This window comes from Monodelphis domestica, chromosome 1, assembly GCF_027887165.1.
Source record: "Monodelphis domestica isolate mMonDom1 chromosome 1, mMonDom1.pri, whole genome shotgun sequence".
Taxonomy (NCBI): Eukaryota; Metazoa; Chordata; class Mammalia; order Didelphimorphia; family Didelphidae; genus Monodelphis; species Monodelphis domestica.
Genome location: NC_077227.1, coordinates 641,314,599 through 641,338,011, shown reverse-complemented (window position 1 = coordinate 641,338,011; position 23,413 = coordinate 641,314,599). Strand labels below are relative to the sequence as shown.

Genomic DNA, 23,413 nt, shown 5'->3' with positions numbered 1-23,413 from the left:
CTAGGGTTTTGAAAGTTAGAGACGGAGGGTTTGTTTGGTGGCAAAACTCAAAATCAGTAAAAAAGGATTCCTTCTTTCCTTTCAAGGCTCTCAGAATAAGACTGCACTAATTACACATTAAAATAAGAAAATAGCTAGCTATCAGCAATGCCCAGATAATACTGTTCTCAAACTCATTGCCATCAAGGAAATATCTTTTGAAAAGGCAAAGCTGGTTTCAAGAAAATTAGGGTCTGCCATGGGACTGGCTCTAGTAAAACTCATAACTAATTTTCATTATCTTTGTTTTGCTCTTCTGCCCCAATAAAAATGAGAGAAATGAAAGCCAGGTTATCTGTAATGGAATAATTTGTTAAAAGAATTTTTATTTTGGAAAATATTTGTTTGGGTGAAATGCTTACTAAATGAAACAAAAGCAATAACAAAATAACAGAAGGTATGACAAATTCTCTAATACCTAACTCTTAAGAAATGGGCAAGTAATAAAGATTTACTTGACAGAACTTATGTTTGCTGTTAAGAATTTTAAAATGTCCTATTAAAAGGATACTAATTACAATTAGTCTGAAATGATAAAGCTGAGGTAATTTAAAAGCTTTAGGCAGGTGGTGGCATCTGATTTATTTAAATTAAATAACTTATTTCTCAAAAAAACGCTAACTTCGTCATCTTAAAGAATGGATTGAATGAATTGGTAACATTCCATTCTTACCATTTCCTAATGTTCTCACATCCACATCTTCTCTTCCAGATGATGAAAAATTAAAACCTTTTGAAAGGAGAAACAGAAAAATTCAAAGATTTTTGGCTTTTTAAGGCTCTGGCTTGCAAACTAACAACAACATCAACCCCCAGTTGTATATTGGTTTAAGGTTTTCAAAAGCACTTCACAGCAGTATCATTCCAATTTTATGGAAGCTAGGTACCTGAGCAATTCTTCACAAAGAAAAGGAAGAAGGTCAGAAAGACCACTTAGGGCTGGTGAGTAATCAATCCATAAAATAATTTGTTCCCTTTTGTTAACCCCAACGCAAAATATAAAAATATTTCTTGAGATTTTCACAAGTATCAGTTTGGAAAGAGTGGCAGGCTTGAAGTTCAAATTAGCCTCAGTTACTTAGTAGCTATATAAACCTGGGCAAGCCACCTAATCTGTTTCTCTAAGTTTCCTCAACTGAAAAATGGGGATATTAACAGTTCCTGTCTGGCAGTGTTGTTCAGAGGAGCATTAAATGGAATATTTATATTTTGCTTAGCACAGTTCATGGTAGGTACTATATTAAACCTCTGTGTCATCCTCTCTTCTTCCTGCTTTTAGTACAGCATAAAATTACTCAGAAGGTTGAGCTTAAAAGTATAAATTAAAGATTAAAGTGGATTCTCTATTTTTGTATTAGGCTTTTGAGGTGAAAAGTGAAATCTATGTATACTTTCAGACAAACAAGAAGTTTCCAGGCTGTCCACAGGTCATATTAAAATCCAATTTATCAAAGAAAAATCCCCACCAAAAATGTCAAACCAATGTCTTTTGGAAAAATCAAGTAGAAAACATAAAGCTACTGCAGAAAGTGCCAATAACTTTAGAGTCAAAAAGAAGTTTCCTTATAACCCCAATACTCAGAACTGCCTATTTCCAGATTCCTCTTATGGAGAGAAGGGAAAGACTGAAAAAAATATTCTACTCTAAAGCTTTTACTTTTACTTACTTACTCATAACTCCTTAAAAAGATCTTTTTGGCTGAGTTAAGAGGCACCCATAAAGGTTTCAAAGGCCCCATAGCTGGAAGCTTTTAAAACAACTAAGTAAAAGTCCTGGCAACCAAGCTAGTGACATAGGCAGGATTGTATAGAGAATGAGGGCTCAATAGAATATTCCTCAAAGCAGCAACAAACTGAAAAGGATGCTTCTAATGAAGCCCAAGAAAGCTAAAGAACAGGGCAGTTTCACAGAACCTAGATGGAGGTGCCCAGCAGTTCTTCCTTGACTCCCCTTCTCTCTCCAAGTCAGAAGATCATGTGAACTGGGTCCGTAGAATATTTGTAAAAAGATGATGAAGTAGGGGTAGGTACTCTCTTTTAGGAGTCAGAATACAGATGAAAGATATGATTTTTCAGTTGTTTATTTGGCTTTGTTTTGGGGTTAAGGAGAGAAACATGAGATGGCAGCATGTTAACCACGGGGCGGTAGTGGGTGATGTACAAGGTAGTTATCAGTCAAGTACAAGAGCACTTCTCTGGTGTTAGGGCAGAAGAGATGGTGCCTCGATTATGACCCTCTGGATGGAGGAAGGTAATAGATGGGCTTTGGTTGGGGTTGCTTCTGGCTTGCTCCTCTGAGATGGATGAGGAGGGCATAGCAGATGGACAGTGCTATATCAGGGTGTCCCTCTACTCACCCTTTCCTTGACATCAGAGGGTTTTGGGCAGGGCCTAAGTCAGAAAAGTTTATATTTGATATATTTGATCCTAGAAGTAACATTAAGCCACTGAGTTTACATGTAGGTGTCTGCAGGAGAGGGGTAAGGGCTTACATGTTCAGACTTGCATTTAAGGAAAGTCACTACATGGAAGGCTACATGAAGAATGGACTGGAGTAAGGAAAAAGATAAAACAAAAAGGTCACCCAAGCCAGAGATAAGTGCCTGAACTAGGATAGTGAGAAAAGAAGGCATGTGAGAAATGTGGTAGAGATGGGTCCAGATTATGGAGGATGAGAGAGTAAAGAATTGTGTATGACAATGAGGTTGTGAACCTGGTTAGTCTCCTTGAGCTACTTGTAAACTTCTAAGGGGAGGTGGATTTTGGGGGAAAGATAACAAGTTCCCTTTTGGATATTTTAAGTTTGAGATGTCCCTGGGATATCTGGTTTGAAACACCTAATAGGTAATAAGCAAAGTGGGACTGGAATTCAGGAAAGAGACCTGTGCTAGATGTATAGATCTGAAAGCCATCTGCTTAGAGATGACAATTGACAGACCATAGAATCAAAGAATTTCTCTATTGAATGGAACCCCAAAGGCTACAGTTGAACACATTTTATAGATAAGTAAACTGAGGTCCAGGGGGGCTGAACTTGTTAGAATTTAAATCCAAGTTTAAATTAATAGAAAATTAGAAGACCTACTTTCTGCTTTAAATACTGTCAATAGCTGACTGGAAATCAATTCTTCCACTGAGGACTCCAGCTTTCTTTCTCCATCAATTATCCAGGGAGTTTGTGGTAAATTTCTGGAGTATTTATTATATCTTCCTGTCAAACAAAAACAAGAGGACCACTCATAAAAATCTAAAATTAATATTTATTGAGAATAGATGATGTTCAATGCATTTTATCAGGAATACAAAAAGGTATAAATGAAGAAAACAGTAAATAAATTTATAATCTAGATTTAGAGACAGCAGAGACATAAGAAACTGAAAAAAGTATTTTAATGAAAATTCAAGACAACATATTATATATATATATATTTATATATATATATATCTCAAAATCTTCTGCCTTAATCTAAGCTCTCTATAATACAACTATCCAAAAACTCAAGTATTGGACTAATCATTACACTAATGGGATCAAAAGCTCTTTTAATGGTTCCCCTGACATCTAGAGGTTAATTGACTACCAATGTAACTTACACAAAGAGAAATGGGAAGAGGTGAAATTCATATTTTAAGCCTTCATTCCCATAAGTATTTTAATTTGTTTAGTCCTATTTCTCCAACTACAATGAAGCTTCTTGAAAACAAGGTATTATGTCAAAGCTTCATAAAGCACAGTGTCATATATGAACTATAAATATAGCTGACCGAATGGATTGGAATACAATTTAACAATATCCAGGTTCAGAAAAGTAATCATGCCCTATTTTTTTATTAGTATCTCAGTGCAATTCTGAATGGCAGGATGGCATCGTGGAAGTTCCTGAGAAAGAGTGTAGATTTTTTGATGGTCTTCAATTAAAAAAAATAGCAAAACTAACAAGAACATGACTCAGACTTATATGAATAAGCAAAAGAGGGGGACTGAAATGCCCTACTATTGCTGCAAGACTGGGTGTTAAGGTAGCATTTTCATTCTAAGGCCTTGTTATTAGACATTATTAACTTTCTTTATGAAAAAAGAAAGATCTAATGAGATTATTGCTGGGAAAAGTCAGTGCACCAGAAAAATTTTCTCGTAGAAGCTAAAACTACTTGTCATTTTAGGGTTAATAAAATATGAGAAAAATGTCTTTAACTTCTAACTGCTCCCCCCTGCATTCTTCCCTCTGTCTGGTTTTATGTTGCTATGAGTGTCACATTCCTTTAGTCATCTACGATGGAAAAAAACTTTAAAAAGATACTATTAATTTACTATAATTTTAATACTTTCATGTCACTTAAAAGAATTAACCTAAAATTAGTTTGTTTTAAAAGTGCACAGAACATAAGCTAACTTTTTGAAAGTTCAACTAACTAGCATTTCTAATTCTCTGAAAATTACTTAAAATGCTATTCAGCATCTAGCAATCACAACAACAACAAAGCCTCAGGGCATAGGATGCAATTCTGTTTTCTGGAAAGGGCAAAAACTTAATGTAAATATATTTTACATCAAACACTCACCAGCTACAAAGACTGCACCATGAGCACATTCAATCTCAATAGCTGAGCAAAAAGTTTTTGGTGAATTTGGAGGACAAGGAAACTTCCTGAAGAAGAACAACAAATTGTCATGATTACTACTTTCAGAACACCAGGTTCAATGACACAACCAATACATACTGAGTCAGATATGTTTTGAAGTTAAGGAAGTCAACTTTTACCATGTGGGGGTGCTAAGTTACTAAACCAAGGAGATTAGATCTTCAAAGACGTTAATCTATTCAGTTAATAGAGATCAAAGTCAAATTGGGGATACTCTCCAGATCATTTATTTGCTCTGTAAACTCTACAAAGATCTTGCCTTGCCTATGGTATTTTGAATGGAGAGGAAATGAGGCAAGCATTCCCTCACTCACCTGACACTCAGTCTCAATGACTTAAATGATTCAATTTGGAGAGCAAGTGGGGGAGACCACCCTCCTTTCCTTTTTTTCTCTTTAACTTCAGAAACTAGATCTCAGATACTTAGATGTGAAGGAGCTGGGAGAAAACAATGCTCAACCAAAGCCCTGACCATCCCAAGGTGTAAATTTAAAACAAAATCCATCACTGAGGTTAGATCTTACCTATAGAGATACTATTCAAACAAGATAATTACTGTAAAATGCTCAGCACAGTGCCTGACACACAATAGGTACTTTATAAATGCTTATTTAAAACCCTTTCCCTTTCCCTCAGAGTTCCAGATATTGACTGACAAGGAGTCTGTGTAGTTTGAAACGGTTCAACTTTTCAAAATGATTGAATCAGCAAATAGTTTAGGTTCTGAGGAATTAATTATAGCTTACACAGATAAACTACCATCAACTTTTTAAACAGAATAAAAATATTCTTTATAAGACACTTCCCCAGAGTTTGAAACACAATCAGCCTGGAAAGACCTTTACTTTCTGTCTTCATAATTTAATTGTTTGCAGGCTTATTAAAAATAATATATTTTCTGGAAAGATCACTACGATGACAATTTAATAGAAAATTCATACCCCACCAGTATTTTAAACCCTCAAAAAATACTATAAAATTTTTACTGAACCATATTTTGGCAATTAAGGAAGATCACATGATTCCCATTGTTTTTTTTTCCCTACGAATGAGCTGGACTGTAATAGGAAATACAGACTAATTGTGGTGTCATGGAAGGAGGAAAAAAATGCAAGTTAGGAGTCCTGGGTTTTGGTATCATTATATAGAAGACAGGACATAGACTTATGTCAGGAAGAGTTGGGTTCAAATCTTGCCTCATATGTAATATATTACTCTGGAAAAGTCCTTTAATCTTTCTGGGTCTCAGTTTCCTTATCTGTAAGACAGTTAGAATTGATGGTCTCTAAGGTGCCATACAACTCTGATCCTATGGCCCATTTTTAGCTAAAATCAGCAATAGATCAGGAAAGAGTTTAAATCCTACTTCAGGTGCTTATGAGCTGGATAAGTCATGCCTCCTCCACCTGTCTCTATTTCAATGTCCTAATCTGTCAATGAGGGGGTTGGAATCAATGATCCTCTCTAGCTCTAAGCCTATGATCTTATTGTCCTGGCTCTGCCATGAACTAGCTGTATTTACCTTAAGAAAGTAACTTCATTTTTTCTTTTGTAAAATGGAAAGGATGGACCAGATGGCCTCTTCAGCTCTAATAGTCTATGTTTCCTCTAGGATTCTATACTTATACATACTTGCGGAAATCTTCTTCTTTTATTTTGTCCAAAGCTTTCACAACTGCCATTCTAGTGAATACAGACTACAGAAGAAAATGAAAATAAGAGAAATTCTGATTACTGAGAAATGAAAATAGAGGCAAAATGAAGCATGAATGGTGAAATTATATAAATTTATAACAGTCAAAAGGGTGAATATCTGAAAATTTTAACAGATATATGAATAAGAAAAGCAAGAATGCAAACAATGCAACTCTATACTTGTCTTCCATCTCTTTTCATGAATATAATGTTTTTCTTCAATGACAGGTTTATCAACCAACCAGATTTTCTACTTTAAATTTAGAATTTGCTAAGATACCTATCAGTTAGTACTCTCTTCCCTAATCTCCCTCTGGCACCACACATATTTGGTGAGTTGAATTTTTGGAACAGGAGGGATAGGTGAATGTACATTACAGCTAAATGAACTATAAGCCCATCACCTCCACTATGGCACAACTGAGTAAAGTCACAAACGAATTGAGCACTGTATAAAATAATAGCTGTTCTATCAATGGACCAAAGATGTATAAATAAACTTTTGCCTTTGTCTGAGAGCATGTGCTATTGAAGTCCCCCATCTTGCCAATGAATGAAGCTACTTTCTTTCACATACTTCTCCTGAACTAATCTTGGTCATTATAGAATTATAATAACATTCTTTTTCATTACAGTGCTTTCATTTATATCTAGATATATAATTTTACTGGTTATACATCAGTTCATGTTGTCATTCCACATTTACCTAAAATCCTGATATTTGTGGTTTCTTACATTAATATTCAAGCCCACACTGTTTTGAATTATTTGTTACTACAAGAAATTCTGCTATGAATAGTTGATATACCTGCTTTTTATCTCATTGAGTTATGTGCTTAGCAGTGTTATTTCTTGGTTTAAACATAGACATTTTAGTTACTTTGTCTGCTTCCAAAGTGTTTTCCCGAATGGCTAGACTAATTTCACAACTCCACTAAAAATTTATTAGTGTGTGTCTTCCCATGGCTCCTGTAACATTGACTATTTCTCTTTTATCATTTTTGTCAATTTGCTGTGAGGTGAAATCTCAAAGCTCAATTTGTATTCCTTTTGATTTAGAGTAATCACTCATATGATTGTAATTAGTTTGTGACCTGCCCTCTAAGGACTGTTTAAATCCCATGACTATCTTTGGGGAATGGCTCTTGACCTTTTATATTTGTATTAATTCTGTTGATGGCTTAGATACCAGGCCTTTGTTATAAAAGTAAATTATCATATGCAAACATTTTTCTCCAATAATTGCCTTTCTTATTCTAGTTACACAAATTGTACAAAAATCTTTGTTTCATGTAATAAAATGTGTATGGTCTAAACTGTTGGTCAAAATCTGTATTTTTTTGGCTGACTTTTGTTTTCCCAGTAATTCTTAATAAACAGGGAGTCAATGTTCTTTGGGAAGAGAATATGTATTTATTTATTAAGGGTCAGACACTGCTAAATACTTTTACAAATATTATCTCATTTGATCTTCAGGTTATTGAATACTGCTTTATTACATTTGACTGCTTCTTGTTCTTGACTAACTAGTCTGTTGCAATAATGCACTTTTCTATTTCTTTAACCAGCCCCAAATAGTTTGATGATTATAGCTTTATAGTATAATTTGAACAAGTGTTATTCTCTTTCATTCTCACTGTACATTTTGAAAGGCTGGAGTTTCTGGAATCTTAGGACCTAGGCTTGAATCTTGACAATGACATTTACTACAGATATGACCTTGGACAAATCACATATTTGGATTTTTCTTTCCTCATATGTAAATCTGGGGGCCGGATTAAATATCCTCTGAGGTTCCTTGTAGTTCTGGCTTTATGATCCTATGATCTACAAAGCAGATTACATGGTATCATTATTTTAATCATATTTGTGTAGACCAATAATGAACAATGAGTATTTCTGCATTTAAGTCATTCCTTATTTCTTTAATAAGCATTTTCTTGTACTTGTATTGTACTTGTATCTTTAATGTGTCTTAACAGAGAACTCCCAGGCATTTTATGTGTTACGTAGCTTTTTTTGGAATGGGATTTTTCTTTCTGATTTCTGATCCTATTACAGTTGATCGTCACTATATTGCAGTTCACTTACCATGGCTTCACTGTATCATGGGTTTAATATATATATATATATATATATATATATATATATATATATATATACATAATTCTGTATTGCGGAGTTACACTTATTGTGGCATACTATTGGCTGATGGAATGAAAAACAACCAACCACAGTATTGTGTTCTGTATCCTAGGCACTGATTGGCTCAGTGACTGTAGGCTAATAAGAGTGTGGAAAAGATTTATCGGAGAGTGGGATGGGTTTATAAAGCCGTAAAATATATATAAATAATAAAATAAATGTAACACCGCTACTTTGTGGATTTTTACCTACCACAGGGATCGGATCTCTGGAATGTAACTCCCACCATAGGTGAGGGATCACTGCATATAAAAATGCTGAAATATCTTATAGATTGATTTTGTATCTTGCTACTTTAATGAAACTATTATATCACTCTTGGTTGAGTGTTTTGGGGTTTTGTAAGTAAACCATACAATTTGCAAATAGGGATAATTTCATCTCCTCTTTGTTGATGCTTATGCCTTTAATGCCTTTATTTTTGCCTTTTGCTCAAAGCAACAATTCTAGAACTATGAGAACAGAAGGTCTTGATAATGTTTTATCCTTGTATTTACCACCAAAGTTTTTAGTGATTTCCCATTGCAAATAATGCCAGTATTTGTTTTGAGAACTATTTTAAGTGATTTACATTTTGACAAAGATTTTTTCAGCATTTTTGATAAAATCATATAATTTTGGTGTTTGTTTTTAATTAACAGGGAAAAAAAAACATGTAAGGATGATGAAACATCCTTACATCTCTAAGTTGGTCATGGTGAGTATAACCAAGAAAGTCAGGAAGATTCTGGGTTTGAATCCTGTCTCAGACAGTTATTAATGACCTTGGGCAAGTCACCTCATATGTCTCTGCCTGAAGAGAATTTCAGGCATGGAGGATAGCCAGTACAAAAATGTGGAGGTGAAGATGTGGTACACACCAGGGTAGCACCATTTGTAAAATTTTAAAATATCTAGTTTAATGCCCTTTAGTAGCAAGTCACTTTGGTACCTAAGTAGAAGTCTCTATCCATTTGACCCACTGTCTCTCTCACCAGAAAGAGATAAGACCAAAAGCTATTCCCAATAAATAATGTTTCCTGATCTGAAAAATGGGAGATGATGACTTTGGATGTCATGGCCTTTAAAGTCCCTGAGCTTTGAACCTATGATCTTATGAATAATTTCTCAGATATATTATAGCAATTTTTTTGCTATATTTTATTTAAGATCTTTGCATCAAAATGCATTAGCTACCGTTCCAGTTCCCTCTGCTTTATTCATTTCTACCTTAGGTATTAATTGTTTAATAAAGGAGTTTGGTAGAGTACTTTCTTAATTATTGAAAATAAATTATGGAGCATAGTTATTGCTCTTTATATGTTTTTCACTAGTAATCTATATGAAGTAGACTTTTTATTTGGCAGCAAGGGCTTATTTAATCACTTTCTGAAATTAGCTATCTTGTATTCTGTTATATAAGTAGTTTATATTTTTATAGACGATCCATAATTTCCTTAAATCTTCAGTTTTGCTATCTGTAAGCAGTACATCTGATAACTCCTTTAAAATATCTATCTGTTGTAAATTCACCTTTAAAATTTTTTTTTATTTTGATAATTTGCTTTTCTTATTTTGATCAGTTCAGATGAAGAGTATCGATTTTGTTAGTATTTTTTTTAAATTTGATATAATAATACATGTATAACCCAAATCAAATTGCTTACCATCTGAGGGACAGGAGGGAGGAAGACAATTTGTATCTTATAATTCTGGGAAACATTTTGAAAACTGTTATATACAATTATAAAAACAAAACATTTAAAAAATAAAATAAATTTTAAAATTTAGTGATATCTTCTCTTTTTATAACTCATAATTCTCAGAAAGTAATTTTCTATAATAAAGGATAAAAGTAGCTCAGCAAAACCTATTCTGTGTGTATCTTGTTGCATATCCTATCTCCTTAATAGAATAGGAGCTCCTTCAGGACAGGGCCAGTGCTTAGCACAGTGCTAGGTGCATATTAAGTGCTTTTAATAAATTCTTTTTGACTGACTGGGCTCCTGATACCAATAAAATAATAAATTCAGTCTCTGTCCAATTCCAAGCCAGATTCTGTTAGTTGTCTATATATTCCGATGTAGTGTTCCATATCCATAGCTTCCGACTTCTGCCAAGAATCAGGGCCAAGTGTCTTCTCAATGCCTCGTTGGAGTCAAGTGTAATTATATAATATCTTTGTAATATTCCATTTCAATTGTTTTGTTCTTTCCATTTACATTGTTGTAACACATGTATATATTGTTTTTCTGGTTCTCCCTACTATGTTGGATGTCAGTTACTATAAATCTTTCATGTGTCTCTGTACCCATCATAGTCCCTTAAAGCACATTTATATCCATTACATTCATGTTGTTTAGTTTTAATCTTAATCATGGCTGATTCTTCATGATTCTTCATTCAATTTGAGGTTTTCTTGGCAAAGATATTGGAGAGGTTTGCCATTTTCTTCACCAGTTCATTTTACAGTTGAGATAACTGAGGCCAACAGGGTTAAATAGCTTACCCAGGATCACATAGCTCGGCGGTTCTCAACCTCTCAATTTGTAGCAATGAGAATACATACTGCATATCAGGTACTTATATTCCAAATCATAACTGTAGCAAAATTACAGTTTTGAAGTAGCCACCAAAATAATTTTTTTTGGTTTGGGGTCACTGAAACATAAGGAACTGTATTGTGGGGTCACGGCATTAGAAAGGTTGAGAACCACTGACATAGCTAGTAAGGGTCTGTCTGAGGCCAGATGTGAAATCAGGAAGTTGAATCTTTCTGACTCCAGGACTGACACTCTATATACTACACCACCTAGTTGCCTGTACATTCATGTACCACCTCTTATTTAGCCATTCCCAATCAGTGAGCATCTACTTTTGTTTCCAGGTGTTACCACAAAAAGTGCTGCTATGAATATTTCAGTACATATGAGAACTTTCTTTTTGACATTAATCCTAACAGAAACTTTGATCAAAGAGTATGGACACTTTAGTCACTTTATTCACATAATTCCAAATTTCTTTTCAGAATAGTTGGGTCAACTAACAGCTCCATGAACATTACATTAGTGTGCAACCCTCTTTCCACACTCTCTCAAACATTGGTTTTTCCCATTTTTTTTGTCATGTTGTCCAGTTTGCTAGGTGTTTAAAGTTTCACTCATTTTGATTTGCATATCTCTTATTAGTGATTTGGAGCATTCTTTCATAAAGTTGTTAACAGATTGCATTTATCATTTATTTACTGGGAATGGCTTTTGGTCTTGTGTCTTTCTGGTGAGAGAGGCAGAAGGACAAATGGACAGAGACTTCTACTTAGCTCTGCCAAAGGGACTTGCTTCTAAAGGGCAGGTCTAATCTCCTGTTCAGCAAATGCCAGTAGTTTCCTTTTTCACTCAAGATCAAATGTAAAGTTCTCTGGCATTTTAAACATTTAAAAGTGATGCTACACTGGTGTATACCACATCTCCAACCCCATGTTTGAAATGCCCTTCTTCCAGTCTCTTTGATGCCCTGGCTTTCTTCAAGTCTCAGTTCAAAACTTACTTTCTCTTCAGGAAGCTTTTACAAGTGCTCTCCCATTCTCCCAAGGTCCTTCCTTCACCTGCTCTGTGTGTATCCTTTTGTATATCCTATCTCCTCAACAGAATAGGAGCTCCTTCAGGACAGGGGCAGTGCTTAGCACAATGCTTGGTGCATATTAAGTGCTTTTAATAAATTCTTTTTGACTGACTGAGCTCCTGATACCAATGAAATCATAAATTCACTCTATCCAATTCCTAACCCAATTCTGTTAGTTGTCTCTATATTTCAGATGGTTTTACTTAGTTTGTAGAAAAAAATATTTATTAAGCTCTTTACAATGTGCCAGAAATTCTGTTAAGCACCGAGGATACAGATTTGATGTTTGTTTGTTCTTTGGGTCTGACTCTTCAAGACCCCGTGGATCATAGCATGTCAGGCCCTTCTGTAGTCCTCTATCTCTATCCAAGCTCATGTTTATTTCTTCTATGAAACTATCTACCTCATTCTCTGCCATTCCCTTCTTCTTTTGCCTTCAGTCTTTCCCACATCAGGATCTTTTCCAATGAGAGTTCTGTCTTCTCATTATGTGGTCAAACTTCAGCTTCAGTCTTTGTCCTTCCAGTGAGTAATCTGAATTAACTTAAGTACTGACTGATTTGATCTCTTTGCTGTCCCTTCGATTTTCAAAGTCCCTATGTTCTTTTCCAGCACCATTATTCAAGTGTTGATTCTGCAGTGCTCAGCTTTCCTTATGGTACAACACTCATAGTCATACATTACTACTTAAAAACTCCAGCTTTGACTACATGGACCTTTGTCTCCAAATCTCTGCTTTTTAGTATGCTGACCAAATTTGCCATAGCTTTCCTTTCAAGGAGCAAGGGTCTTTTAATTTCATAGCTGCAGTCTCACTCTGTAGTGATCTTTGAGCCCAAGAATATAAAATCTGACACTGCTTCCATTTCTTCTCCCTCTGTTTGTCAGGAAGTGATGGGACTAGTTGCCAAGGTTTTAGTTAGTTGTTTTGTTTTGTTTTTTAATGTTTAGAATCAAGCCAGGTTTTAAGCAAGCAAAATAATCACCACCACAAGGACCTTACATTTTAATGGGGGGAGAAAATACATAAAAAGGTGTTAGGGAAGGGATAACTAATGATGTTCCTAAAGTGTTGGTAGAGATCTGGAATCAATCAAGATTAGATTCAAACTGGTTCCAGAATATATAGTCTGATAGTCAAGTTGTAGCCAGAGGGGTATGCAGATAGCATGGCTTTAGTCTTACAGTTTTCTACTTTATTGATTTCTTCTTTAATTTTTCTAAGCATTCTTCTTTTATTTCTGTTTACTTCTATTTATTTAAAATTTTATTTACCTTTTATACTTTTCAATTCCTTGAGACTTTTAAAATTGTATATTAGTCCATTAATCCTTTTTTCCTACTTTGTTAATTCAGAGAAATGGGTTTTCTTCTGAAGACAACCACTTCACATCTTGAATAGATGCTGCAGTCAAAATAAATGACCAAACTGGTGACTAATGGTCAGCTAATAAACCTCTCCAAACTTACCTAGGTTGTACTCATTTTATAGTCACTGGATACAAAGCCTTTCCAGCAGGTTAGAACTTCAAAGACCCTAGGTCATTTCCCTGTCACAAGAGGAGGCTTCAGTCCAAGCCAAATATGTTTTTTGTTGTTGTTTCTGAAATGTACCTAAATCTATTACCTGATGAAGTACTTATATGTCAAGCCAAAATTCAAAAGCATATTATAGAAGCTAGATGCACAAAATAAATATTACATTTAGTAGACTTACTCTACCCCTTAAATTACAAAGTAAACATTTGGCAAATTTTATAATCTAACCACCTTTGCCCCCCTCCCTTATTATTGTATAAACTTCAATATTTTAAGCTATAAAATGCATAGTTTGGACCTGTTTTGGGATTAAGGTTCCATTTAGCTCAAAATTTAGGATCCTAAAAATAGACAAGTATTAATAATTAAAAGGCCAACAGGTGCACATTACAATAAAGAGAACTTGGAAATAATTGAAAATGAATATCATTTATGTAAAAATGTCTTGAGTCCCATCACAAGACTATGTAAGTAACTGGGACATACAAATTTACCATGGATGGTTTCATTATCGTATATTCCTGTGAATTGACTGAACTTGCAAATTAGAAATTAGGGAAGTTAAACTTAAGAAATAATAAGTGTCTATTAGATTCAATTTTTTTTTTCAAATACAGCCAATAAAGAAACTTATCAACTCAAGATTTCCCTAAGTGAAATAGCCTAATTTTGGATTTAATTTTAAAATTATGAACTTCCAGAAAATGGGAATTACACAAGACTTTGAAATGTGACTGTTACACTGATTCAGATGTTTTCTTGAAAAACCAAACCTTTGGATTAGAATCAGTCTTACTTGCCATGAGAATAACAGAAGCATTACTGAAATTATGGTACTAATCTTAACATTAACTCAGAAAGTGTAATGAGTATAATTCTACACTATAACTTTTTAGCTAGAAAGTAATGGTGACAAGGATTGAAGAAACAAAAATAAGAAATGGAAATAAATACCTTTCAAAAATATAATTTAGTCATCTAATAAAGTCTTATGACTTAGAATAGAATGAAGGTGATGTAAGGCTCTCCTAGGATATATAAACTCTGTTAGGTTCTAGCAATCTAGAAAGGCTTTGAGTTTGGGGTCCAGGAATATGCCAATGGATAAAGTTGAGGTTCAGACAAACTAATCATCTATTGGCTGGCTAACAGTTGATTACTTTTCATGAAAACCATGTTCTAGGACAGAGATGTCAAACTCAAACAGAAAAAAGCACCACTAAATCATCCATAAAGATCCTTGTGGGCTACATATTGACATGAAAAATGACATAGTAATATTATCCATGTTCTACTTTATTTTTATTTATTTTGTTAAATATTTCCTAATCATATTTTAATGTGATTCAGGTTGTGTTCAGGAGGCCTCATAGGCTCCAAATGTATGACATCTCTGGTCTAATAAGGGGTTATGTCCTGCATCAGTGGAAGAGATACCCACACTAGCAAAATCACACATCCTTGAAGCACTGCAGTATTATGAACTCTAAAGCATTTTACACACATGTATGTGCACATGTGTGCATGCACATACACATACACCATGACACAAGTCTGTGAATAAGTGATGAAAGTATTATCCCCATTTGAAAGTTGTTTAAATTGAACCTCAGGGAGTTTAAGCGACTTCCTCAGCAGAGAGCAGAGCAGAGACTCAGACCTAAGCTTATAGAAGTGAAATCATCCATTTTCCCTCACAGTCCTGAGAGCAGATCTTTTTAAGTGATATAAAGGATAATGAAAGATGCCAGCTAAGAGACCATGGCCAAGTTACTTAAACTCCATGACTTTCACTTTTGCTTTGAGGCCCAGATCAGATAATAAATGCAAAGTGCTTTGCAACCTTTAACATTTCATTTTAGCCAGGAGGGACTGAAGATTCAAAATTCTTTCGTGCCACTGGACCCAGGCTTCCAACGCCGAGAGAGAGACTGTCTCTGTGCATCGACTTCTCCACTTAAATCTCCTTCATGCACAAGTGTTTTTGTGCACATTCATCTACATCACAGATGAAAGCGCACAAAGACAATCGTCATCCTCAGTTACCGAGAGACTACTATTACTACTATAAAAATATTAGAAACTGTTTTTACATGTAATTGGGGGGAAAAATACATTATCAAATGAATGACATATTATTGGTGAACTTTCAGCTCATGCAAAACGCATCTAAGAATAAGATAGGAAAATTTCTACCTGTTTATTTTTGGCTGGTTTGAAACAGTCTGGGCATGATGTGCTCCTAAAACAAAATAAAATTAATTTCAAGAGTTAATGTACTTTTAGAAAATAAAAATCAGGAACATTTTTATATAATTTGGCTTTTGACTTCAGGATATTAGAAGGAAGCAAATACTAAAATGATAATGATCACATTTATCCACATTATGCTCATTTCTGTATAGCACTTTCAAGTTTATAAGTATTTTCTAAAAATTTTGCACAATAAATAAAGTATTATCATCATCATTTTATAGTTGAAGAAACTGAGGCTGACAGTAACTACTTGCTTGTCCATGACCACACAGCTCTTAAGTTTGAGGGCTAAGATTTAAAATTAGATATTTAAAATTTAGGACTTTTCCACTCAATTATGCTATGCCTCCTCTGTAAATAGAATTTTGTACCCTTGGACTCAATTTCCCAGAATCCCTTTCCTTTTTCATCACCACGTTGTATCCTTAGGTTTTAGTGATAAAAGTCTGCTATAACCCAGCCTTTTTTTTCTTCCCATGCTCTCCTCTTCTTCCCCCAACTGCTGTCAAGTTATCTTGCTCTCTCCTCCCACTTTTCAAGATCCGGTCAGCTCCTCTTTGCTCAGGCTATCACTATCCTTTACTTCAAGTTATTATTAATAAATCTTACAAAAATATACTACTTGGAGTATTGCACATTAATTTTTAATCTTACATTTCCCTAACCAGTTTTGCCAGTTCTTGATAGTCCATTGGGAAGATTATACTTATATACTTTTAAAAATAAGCATTTGCATATGGAAAGGCAGCATGGTCTAAACTTGGGGAAGAGCACCACACTAGCAATTAGATCTGGATTCCAGTCTGGGCTTTCTCACTCACTAGCCATATAATCTAATGCAAGTTTCAACCTTTTTGAGTTTTTTCATTTCTAAAATGAAGATAATATAGATACTTTGCCTAACTGCGTTGAAGAGTGGATACAGAGCACTTGTCCTGAAGGCAGGAAGTCCTGAGTTCCAATCAGTACTCAGACATTTACTAGCTGTGTGACCCTGGGCAGGGCACAACATCTTAGCTTTGACTTTCTTATTTGCAAAATGGGGGTGAGGGGGTGGGTGGGCGGGCTATAATACCACCCACCTTCCAGGGTTATTAAAGGAGATAAAATGTTATAATATTTGTAAAATACTTTTCAGACCTTAAAATGCTTCTAAATGCTAGATATTACTATAATTACCACTTCATAGGAATGTTGTGAAGCTCAAAATCAGATATGTGAAAACACTTTGAAAATGACGTAGGGATATGTAAATGTAAAAATCCTACTCTATTTCTTCACTCCTATTTGGAATTGTAAAGGCCAAAGAATTTTTTTCACTTGCTAGTTCCAACAAAAATATTTTCAAGAGAAAACATTTAGAACCCAAGAAGAGTTAAAACAAAAGCAATGAATGGAAAGTGGTAGATTTGGAGTCAGGAAGTCTTGGCCTCAAATACCTATTCTAGTCCTTATTCAATAGTGACCATGGAGTTATCATTTAATCTCCCTAAGCCTCAGGTTTCCTCATCTCTAAAATGATAATAATACCTTTAGTTCTTCCCTCAAATAAAAAATGATCTATTAGTAAAGGATTCTGTAACCCTTAAAAGAGCTTTATTAAATCCAAGTTAGGATTGTCATAATGATATTTAACTCCCAGTGTCTTTTAGAACTCCTAGTTGTATCAATTAATTCAGTAGAACAAGCTGGACCCCAAATTTATAGCTAAGGCATTAACGTGAGTCTTAGGGGAAATATAATGTTCAACACTATACTTAATCAAATATCAAAAGCATTTTATATGACTATTTCCTTCTCCTTTGTTCTATACCCAAACTTCATTTCTTTCTAAAAAGCACAGGTTTGACCATGTTACCCCTCACCCCCAAGTCAATGAACTCCAATAGGTCCTTTTCTCCTCTAGGATTAACTATAAAGTTCTGTTTGGCAATAAAACTTGCCCCCCCCCCCTTCCATCCCTTTTCAGTTTTCTTTACTTTATAATCTCCCCACATTCTTTGTGATCCAGGGATACTGGACCCCTTGCTGCTCTTCAGATAATATATTCTATCCCCTGACTCAAAGCATTTTCACTGGCAATCCCTATGCTTAGAATCCCCTTCCTCTTCATCTCTACCTTCCACTAAACTGTAGCTCCTTGATAGGAAGAGCAGTCTTTTGCCTTTGTTTTTTATCTCCAGTGATTAGCATAGTACCTAGCAAATAGCAGGTGCCTAATATAAGCTTGCTGATTGGGGCAGCTACAAGGCAAAGTGGATCACTGATAAGCTGTATGACCCTGGGCAAGTCACATAATTCCATTTGCCTCAGTTTCCTCATCTATAAAACAAGCTAAAGAAGGAAACAGCAAAACATTCAAGTATCTTTTCCAAGAAAACTCCAATCAAGGTCACCAAGAATCAGAATAGACTAAAATAGTGACTAAATAAAAAACTGATGGACTGACTTCCTGGCTTCTTTCAAGTCCTAGCTAAAATCCCACCTTCTACAAAAAAAAAAAACCTTTATCAATTCCCTTTAATATAAGTGTCTTCCCTTTGCTGATTATGTCCAAGTTATCCTGTATATATCTTGTTTGCATAAAAGTAGTTGTATCTTGTTTCCCTCATCAGACTCTCTTTGAAAGCAGAGGCTTCTTTTTGTTCTTTGTATTTCTAGCACTTAGCACAGTGCATGGCAAATATCCAAAACTAAATAAAGGTTTAATGACTGACATGAATGTCATGTATTGGGCCAAGAGAAACAGCACTGAACTAGAAAAAACTTCTAATAAAATTATTAATCTCTCATGAATTTCATATTTACCATTCTATAAGATAAAGGTTGCAGGAACCTTTATAAGAAAACAGAAAACCTTTGAACTGAAAGATGCTTTGTAAATATAAGATAATACCATAAAATTTTAAATTTGAAAAGGACCTGACGTGTTACCTTATATTACATTTTTTAAAATCCACAGTTTGGGGTAAGTAGCTAAAAAAGATCTCCTAAGAGGATCATCTAAGATTATTAGCTATAAAATTAAGATGTGCACTCGCTTAATGCTTGAGTAAATTATAAAGACATGCAAGAAAAAGAGAAATAAGCCATCAAATTTATCATCATGAAAACTAAAGAACATGAACATTGTTATACAATTTAAAAGATTACTATCATGTTTACATAGCAACTTACAGGAAGTGGCAATCCTCATCGGTTTCAGGGTGAGCAAAGATCACACTTACTTCAAACAAGCTCTAAATTATAAAAATAGTTTTAAAATTAGCAAAGGAAGCTGACATCTCACAACTTGTGAATGAAAACATAAATTAAACTCTCAAAGACCAGCTCATTAAAAAAAGCAAAAAAGAAAACTGTAAATACTGCTATAATCAACTTATTCAGAGGCCAGTTTTATAAGACCTTGCTTTAAAAAAATCTTGCTAAAACTATTTATAGAGACCAATGTGCCCTAACAAAATTAAAGACTAGGGTTTTTACTATATAACAAAGTTTTTGTTGTATATACATGACACGTGAAAGTAGGATGGGAATTTGAGGTAATGATATAGTGACAATAAGATAATAAAATTTGTGCCTTTGAATCTTAAAAGTTATGTGAGAGAGAGAGAGAGAGAGAGAGAGAGAGAGAGAGAGAGAGAGAGAGAGAGAGAGAGAGAGTGCAAGAGCAAGAGCGAGAGCGTATTTTTCCTTTGTTTAAAGAAACTAATTGGTATAGTAGTGCTGGGCCAGGAATTTGGAAGACTTGAGTTCAACTATGGGTTCAGACACTTACTAGCTATGTAACTCTGGGCAAGTCACTTAATCTTTGACTCAGTTTCCTCAACTGTAAAATGGGATAATAATAGCACTTACCAACCAGGGTTACTAAGAGGATCAAATAATAATTGCAAAGCACTTGACACAGTGCCTGGCAGATGGTAGGAGTTATATAAAAACCACTGTTATTTTAATCAGTTGAAATGAGAGTGAGGTTAAAGTATCAATTCGCCCCACCTTCTCCTCCATGTTTGTATAGATACCTACTTTTATGCCCTAATTATATGAAATAATTTTCCCTATTTTTCTTTCCCCCTTCCTCCCCACTGGTGTACTCTTCCTCCAGACTATCCATTCTTCTGGTAAAAGTATCAAGACATCAACAAAACCACTCCCAAATCTTATCCATAGATCCCCTCTGTGATCCCTATTAGTCTTAGCTCTTAGTTCCTATATTAGAATATAAGCAGTTTATCTTTACCATTAGTTTACCATTTATGTTTACCATTAGTTTTTTTTAAGCTTTACCATTAGTTTACCATTTATTTATTAGTTTACCATTTATTTAAACTAAATGGTATCTTTACCATTTAGTTTAGTTCTTTACCATTGTCCATTTTTAATTCTGGTGAGCTTCAAAATGTCAATCCAGCTCCATTAAAAAAAAAAAATCAGACATGCTTAGAAATTCTCTATTTCATTAATGACCCATTTTCCCTTTGTAGTATTTATTATACTCAATTTTGTTGGGTAAGTTATTCTTGGCTTTAAGTACAAATATTTTGCCTTCTGTAATACTCTATTTCAAGTTCTCAATTCTTTTGTAGTAATAGCTGCTAAATTGTGTGTGATTTTGACTGTGGTTCCTCAGTACCTGAATTCTTTCCTTTTGGCTGCTTCCAGTATTTTGCCTTTATGCTGGAAGTTCTAGATTTTGGCTATGATGTCTTAGGAGTTTTAATTGGGGGGCCTGTTTTTCACGAGGCAATTGGTGGATTCTTTCTATTTCCACTTTGCCCATTGGTTCTAAGACGTCTGAGTATTTTTATGATTTCTTAAAAAATAATGCCTAAGCTCTTTCTTTGTTCATGGACTTTAGTTGTTGAATACTATTCAAATGATCTCATTGATCAGTTTTCCAGGTTAGTTGTTTTTCCTATGAAATATTTCAATTTTCTTCTATTTTTTTCCAGCCTTTTGACTTTGTTTCAATATTTCTTGCTGCCTCATGACATCATTGACTTCCAATTTAATTCCAATTTAATTTTTAGGGAGTTTGTTGCTTGAGTAAAGTTTTTTTTTTTTAATTTCTCATGCTAAACTATTAATTCACTTTCCAATAATTTCTTCCATAGCTCTCATTTCTTTTTCAACTTTTTCCTCATGCTCTCATTTTATTTATAAAAGCATTTTAAAACTCTTGCTTCAACTCTTTCAGGAATTCTAGTTGAGTTTGTGCCTATTTTTTCTGAGGTGGGACCTGTAAGCTTTAAGTGTTTCCAAGGTCACCAGTGCAAAGTTTGATCTCTACCCCTGTGGTCTGAGCTCTGCAAGTTCCTGAACTGGATTTGGGTATAAATAACAATAAAATTATATTGGATTCAGCTTCTATCAGCTAGTCATGTAGTTGAGGTTCAGAGTGACAGAATTGTTAGCTCCCCTTTTGTCTGTGATTTTTGCCCTGGTTTTTCCTCTGTAGACATAGCTAGTAAGCTGTTGGAAACGACAACCCACTCTGAGCCAAACTACCCCTGCTTGCTTCTGAACTTCCCCCTTTCTCAATACTGTCCTGGGCATCCCTACCCCTTCTCAGTGCACTCTAGATTTACCCAGAACTAGGTAATAGGCAACAAAGCTGGCAGTTTGCACCTGCTCTGGGCCATAGCCTCTCCCAGGGTGCTAAAGCATGTTCCTGCACTGACCCAATAAGCAGAATCAGCAGATCTCTCTGTCTCCCTATGCCAACTTTGTTCTGCAAAGGATTTTTTAGATTTTGTGACTTTTTTGATTTCCATATCAAGACTTGGTCTTGTGCATTTTATTTTCTGGATCTATTTGAAGGAGTTGTGGATGGGAGCTCAACTGCATTGCTTCCTGCTACTCTGCCATCTTGGCTCTACCTCATTACTTCTTGTTAAATAAATTATGCATTCTTTATATTACTGGATCACAAGATTACAAATCAGGAACTTCTGAAATCTCAAAAGTATCTCTTCTATTTAGGCCAATATTTAAAGAATCTCCCTTCTACCCATTAATAATAAATGAAACAAAAAATAATCATATTTCTTTATGTTAAAAGAAACAATAAGCTATGTGAATATCTAAGTAATGTTTTCCTGTATCCTTTTATTTTATAACTTTTATTTTCACTTTAATAGGTAAAGCTGTCAGTGCATCAAAACTGATATACAGAGAGGTAATTTTTTTTTGTTCTACACCTGTGATATTAACCATTTTAGAGACTTACATGGAACTCTCTCAACTGATATACCCTGACACTCATCTATATTTTACAGTCTTGGAGAGTTTCTTGGGGGATGGAGAAGTTTTATGACTATAGTGGTTTGTGTCAGAAACAAAAGGAACCCAGGACTCTGACTCCAAGGTCAACTTTCTATTCATTTTGTCACAATGCTACTTTCATACTGGAATACTGGTTTCCAGTTAACAGTTCAAGCACTAGCTTGGTACTTACTGGTTGAGAAACTCTGAGAAAGTCTAGGTGCAGAAATGCATTAGAAAAATATATGCTTGATCATGTAGTGCAATAGGGATCTGATTAGGGTTTTGATGTTAAAGGACCACTCTATTGCATATATAAGTAACATAGAAATATGTTTTGAACAATGTGGAACTACTTGCCAACTTTGGGAGAGGGGAGGAGAGAGCAGGGAGGGGAATTATGAATCATGTAACCATGGGAAAATATTCTAAATAAAATTTTTTAAAGTATATAGGTGGCTCAGTTTCTTAAGTTTTAAAAATAAGATAATACCTATACTACCTCATTCAGGGGATTGTTATTAGGAAAATGAAAACAACTATATGAAAATGAATTATCATCATCTTAGCTCATTTCTTCATTTATATTAGAATCGGTCTTGCAGTGGAATATAGGTATGGAGAATCCAAAATAGTGAACATACCTTGTAAAATTTGACATCGAATTTTTTTGTTCTTATATCTGAATCTAGGCTTATCTGATGTTAGGGGAATTTCTTTCAAACAAAGTGATCACACTACATTATGAAGACTTGACTTGGGAGGAGCTAAGAAATGGCTCAATTTTTCTAAGCTGATACTACTCAAAGCATTTCTATCATCTAATACAATCAGTACAGAAACAATATAGACTCAGATATTTATGCATGGTGAGCCTTGGAAAGAGAGGATTATTGGATATTTATGTTTCAGAATGCTTCTGTGTATAGAAATAATGGCAGATAAGATTTTTTTTTTAAAAAAAGAGCAAATGGGCAATTCAGATTATTAAATAAAAGCCCAGAATCAACAAAGCAAATACTTAACTGGAGGTTGTTATGTGTACAAACTTGAAAAATTTGCCAAGTACAGGCCTAAACTGAATGATTTACAGACAATCTTAAGTCAATTTTATACTTATTAAATTTATTTATATGCTGCTTTGCCATTAAATTTGTTTCTACATTTA

General features: G+C 34.5%; 1 protein-coding gene across 4 annotated transcripts in view; it reads right to left on the bottom strand.

Annotated features, from left to right (window-relative positions):
- The window catches only part of PUS10 (pseudouridine synthase 10), a 129,128-nt gene that overhangs the window by 14,494 nt on the left and 91,221 nt on the right, over positions 1-23,413 (bottom strand). For all 4 annotated transcript variants that reach the window (XM_001375026.4, XM_007476791.3, XM_007476792.3 and 1 more), the window contains 6 exons: positions 19,156-19,217; positions 15,919-15,964; positions 6,316-6,380; positions 4,603-4,688; positions 3,125-3,250; positions 713-769 (listed from right to left, as the gene is read on the bottom strand). In XM_001375026.4, coding sequence (XP_001375063.1) covers positions 713-769; positions 3,125-3,250; positions 4,603-4,688; positions 6,316-6,380; positions 15,919-15,964; positions 19,156-19,217 — 442 coding nt within the window. The remainder of the gene's footprint in view (positions 1-712; positions 770-3,124; positions 3,251-4,602; positions 4,689-6,315; positions 6,381-15,918; positions 15,965-19,155; positions 19,218-23,413) is intronic.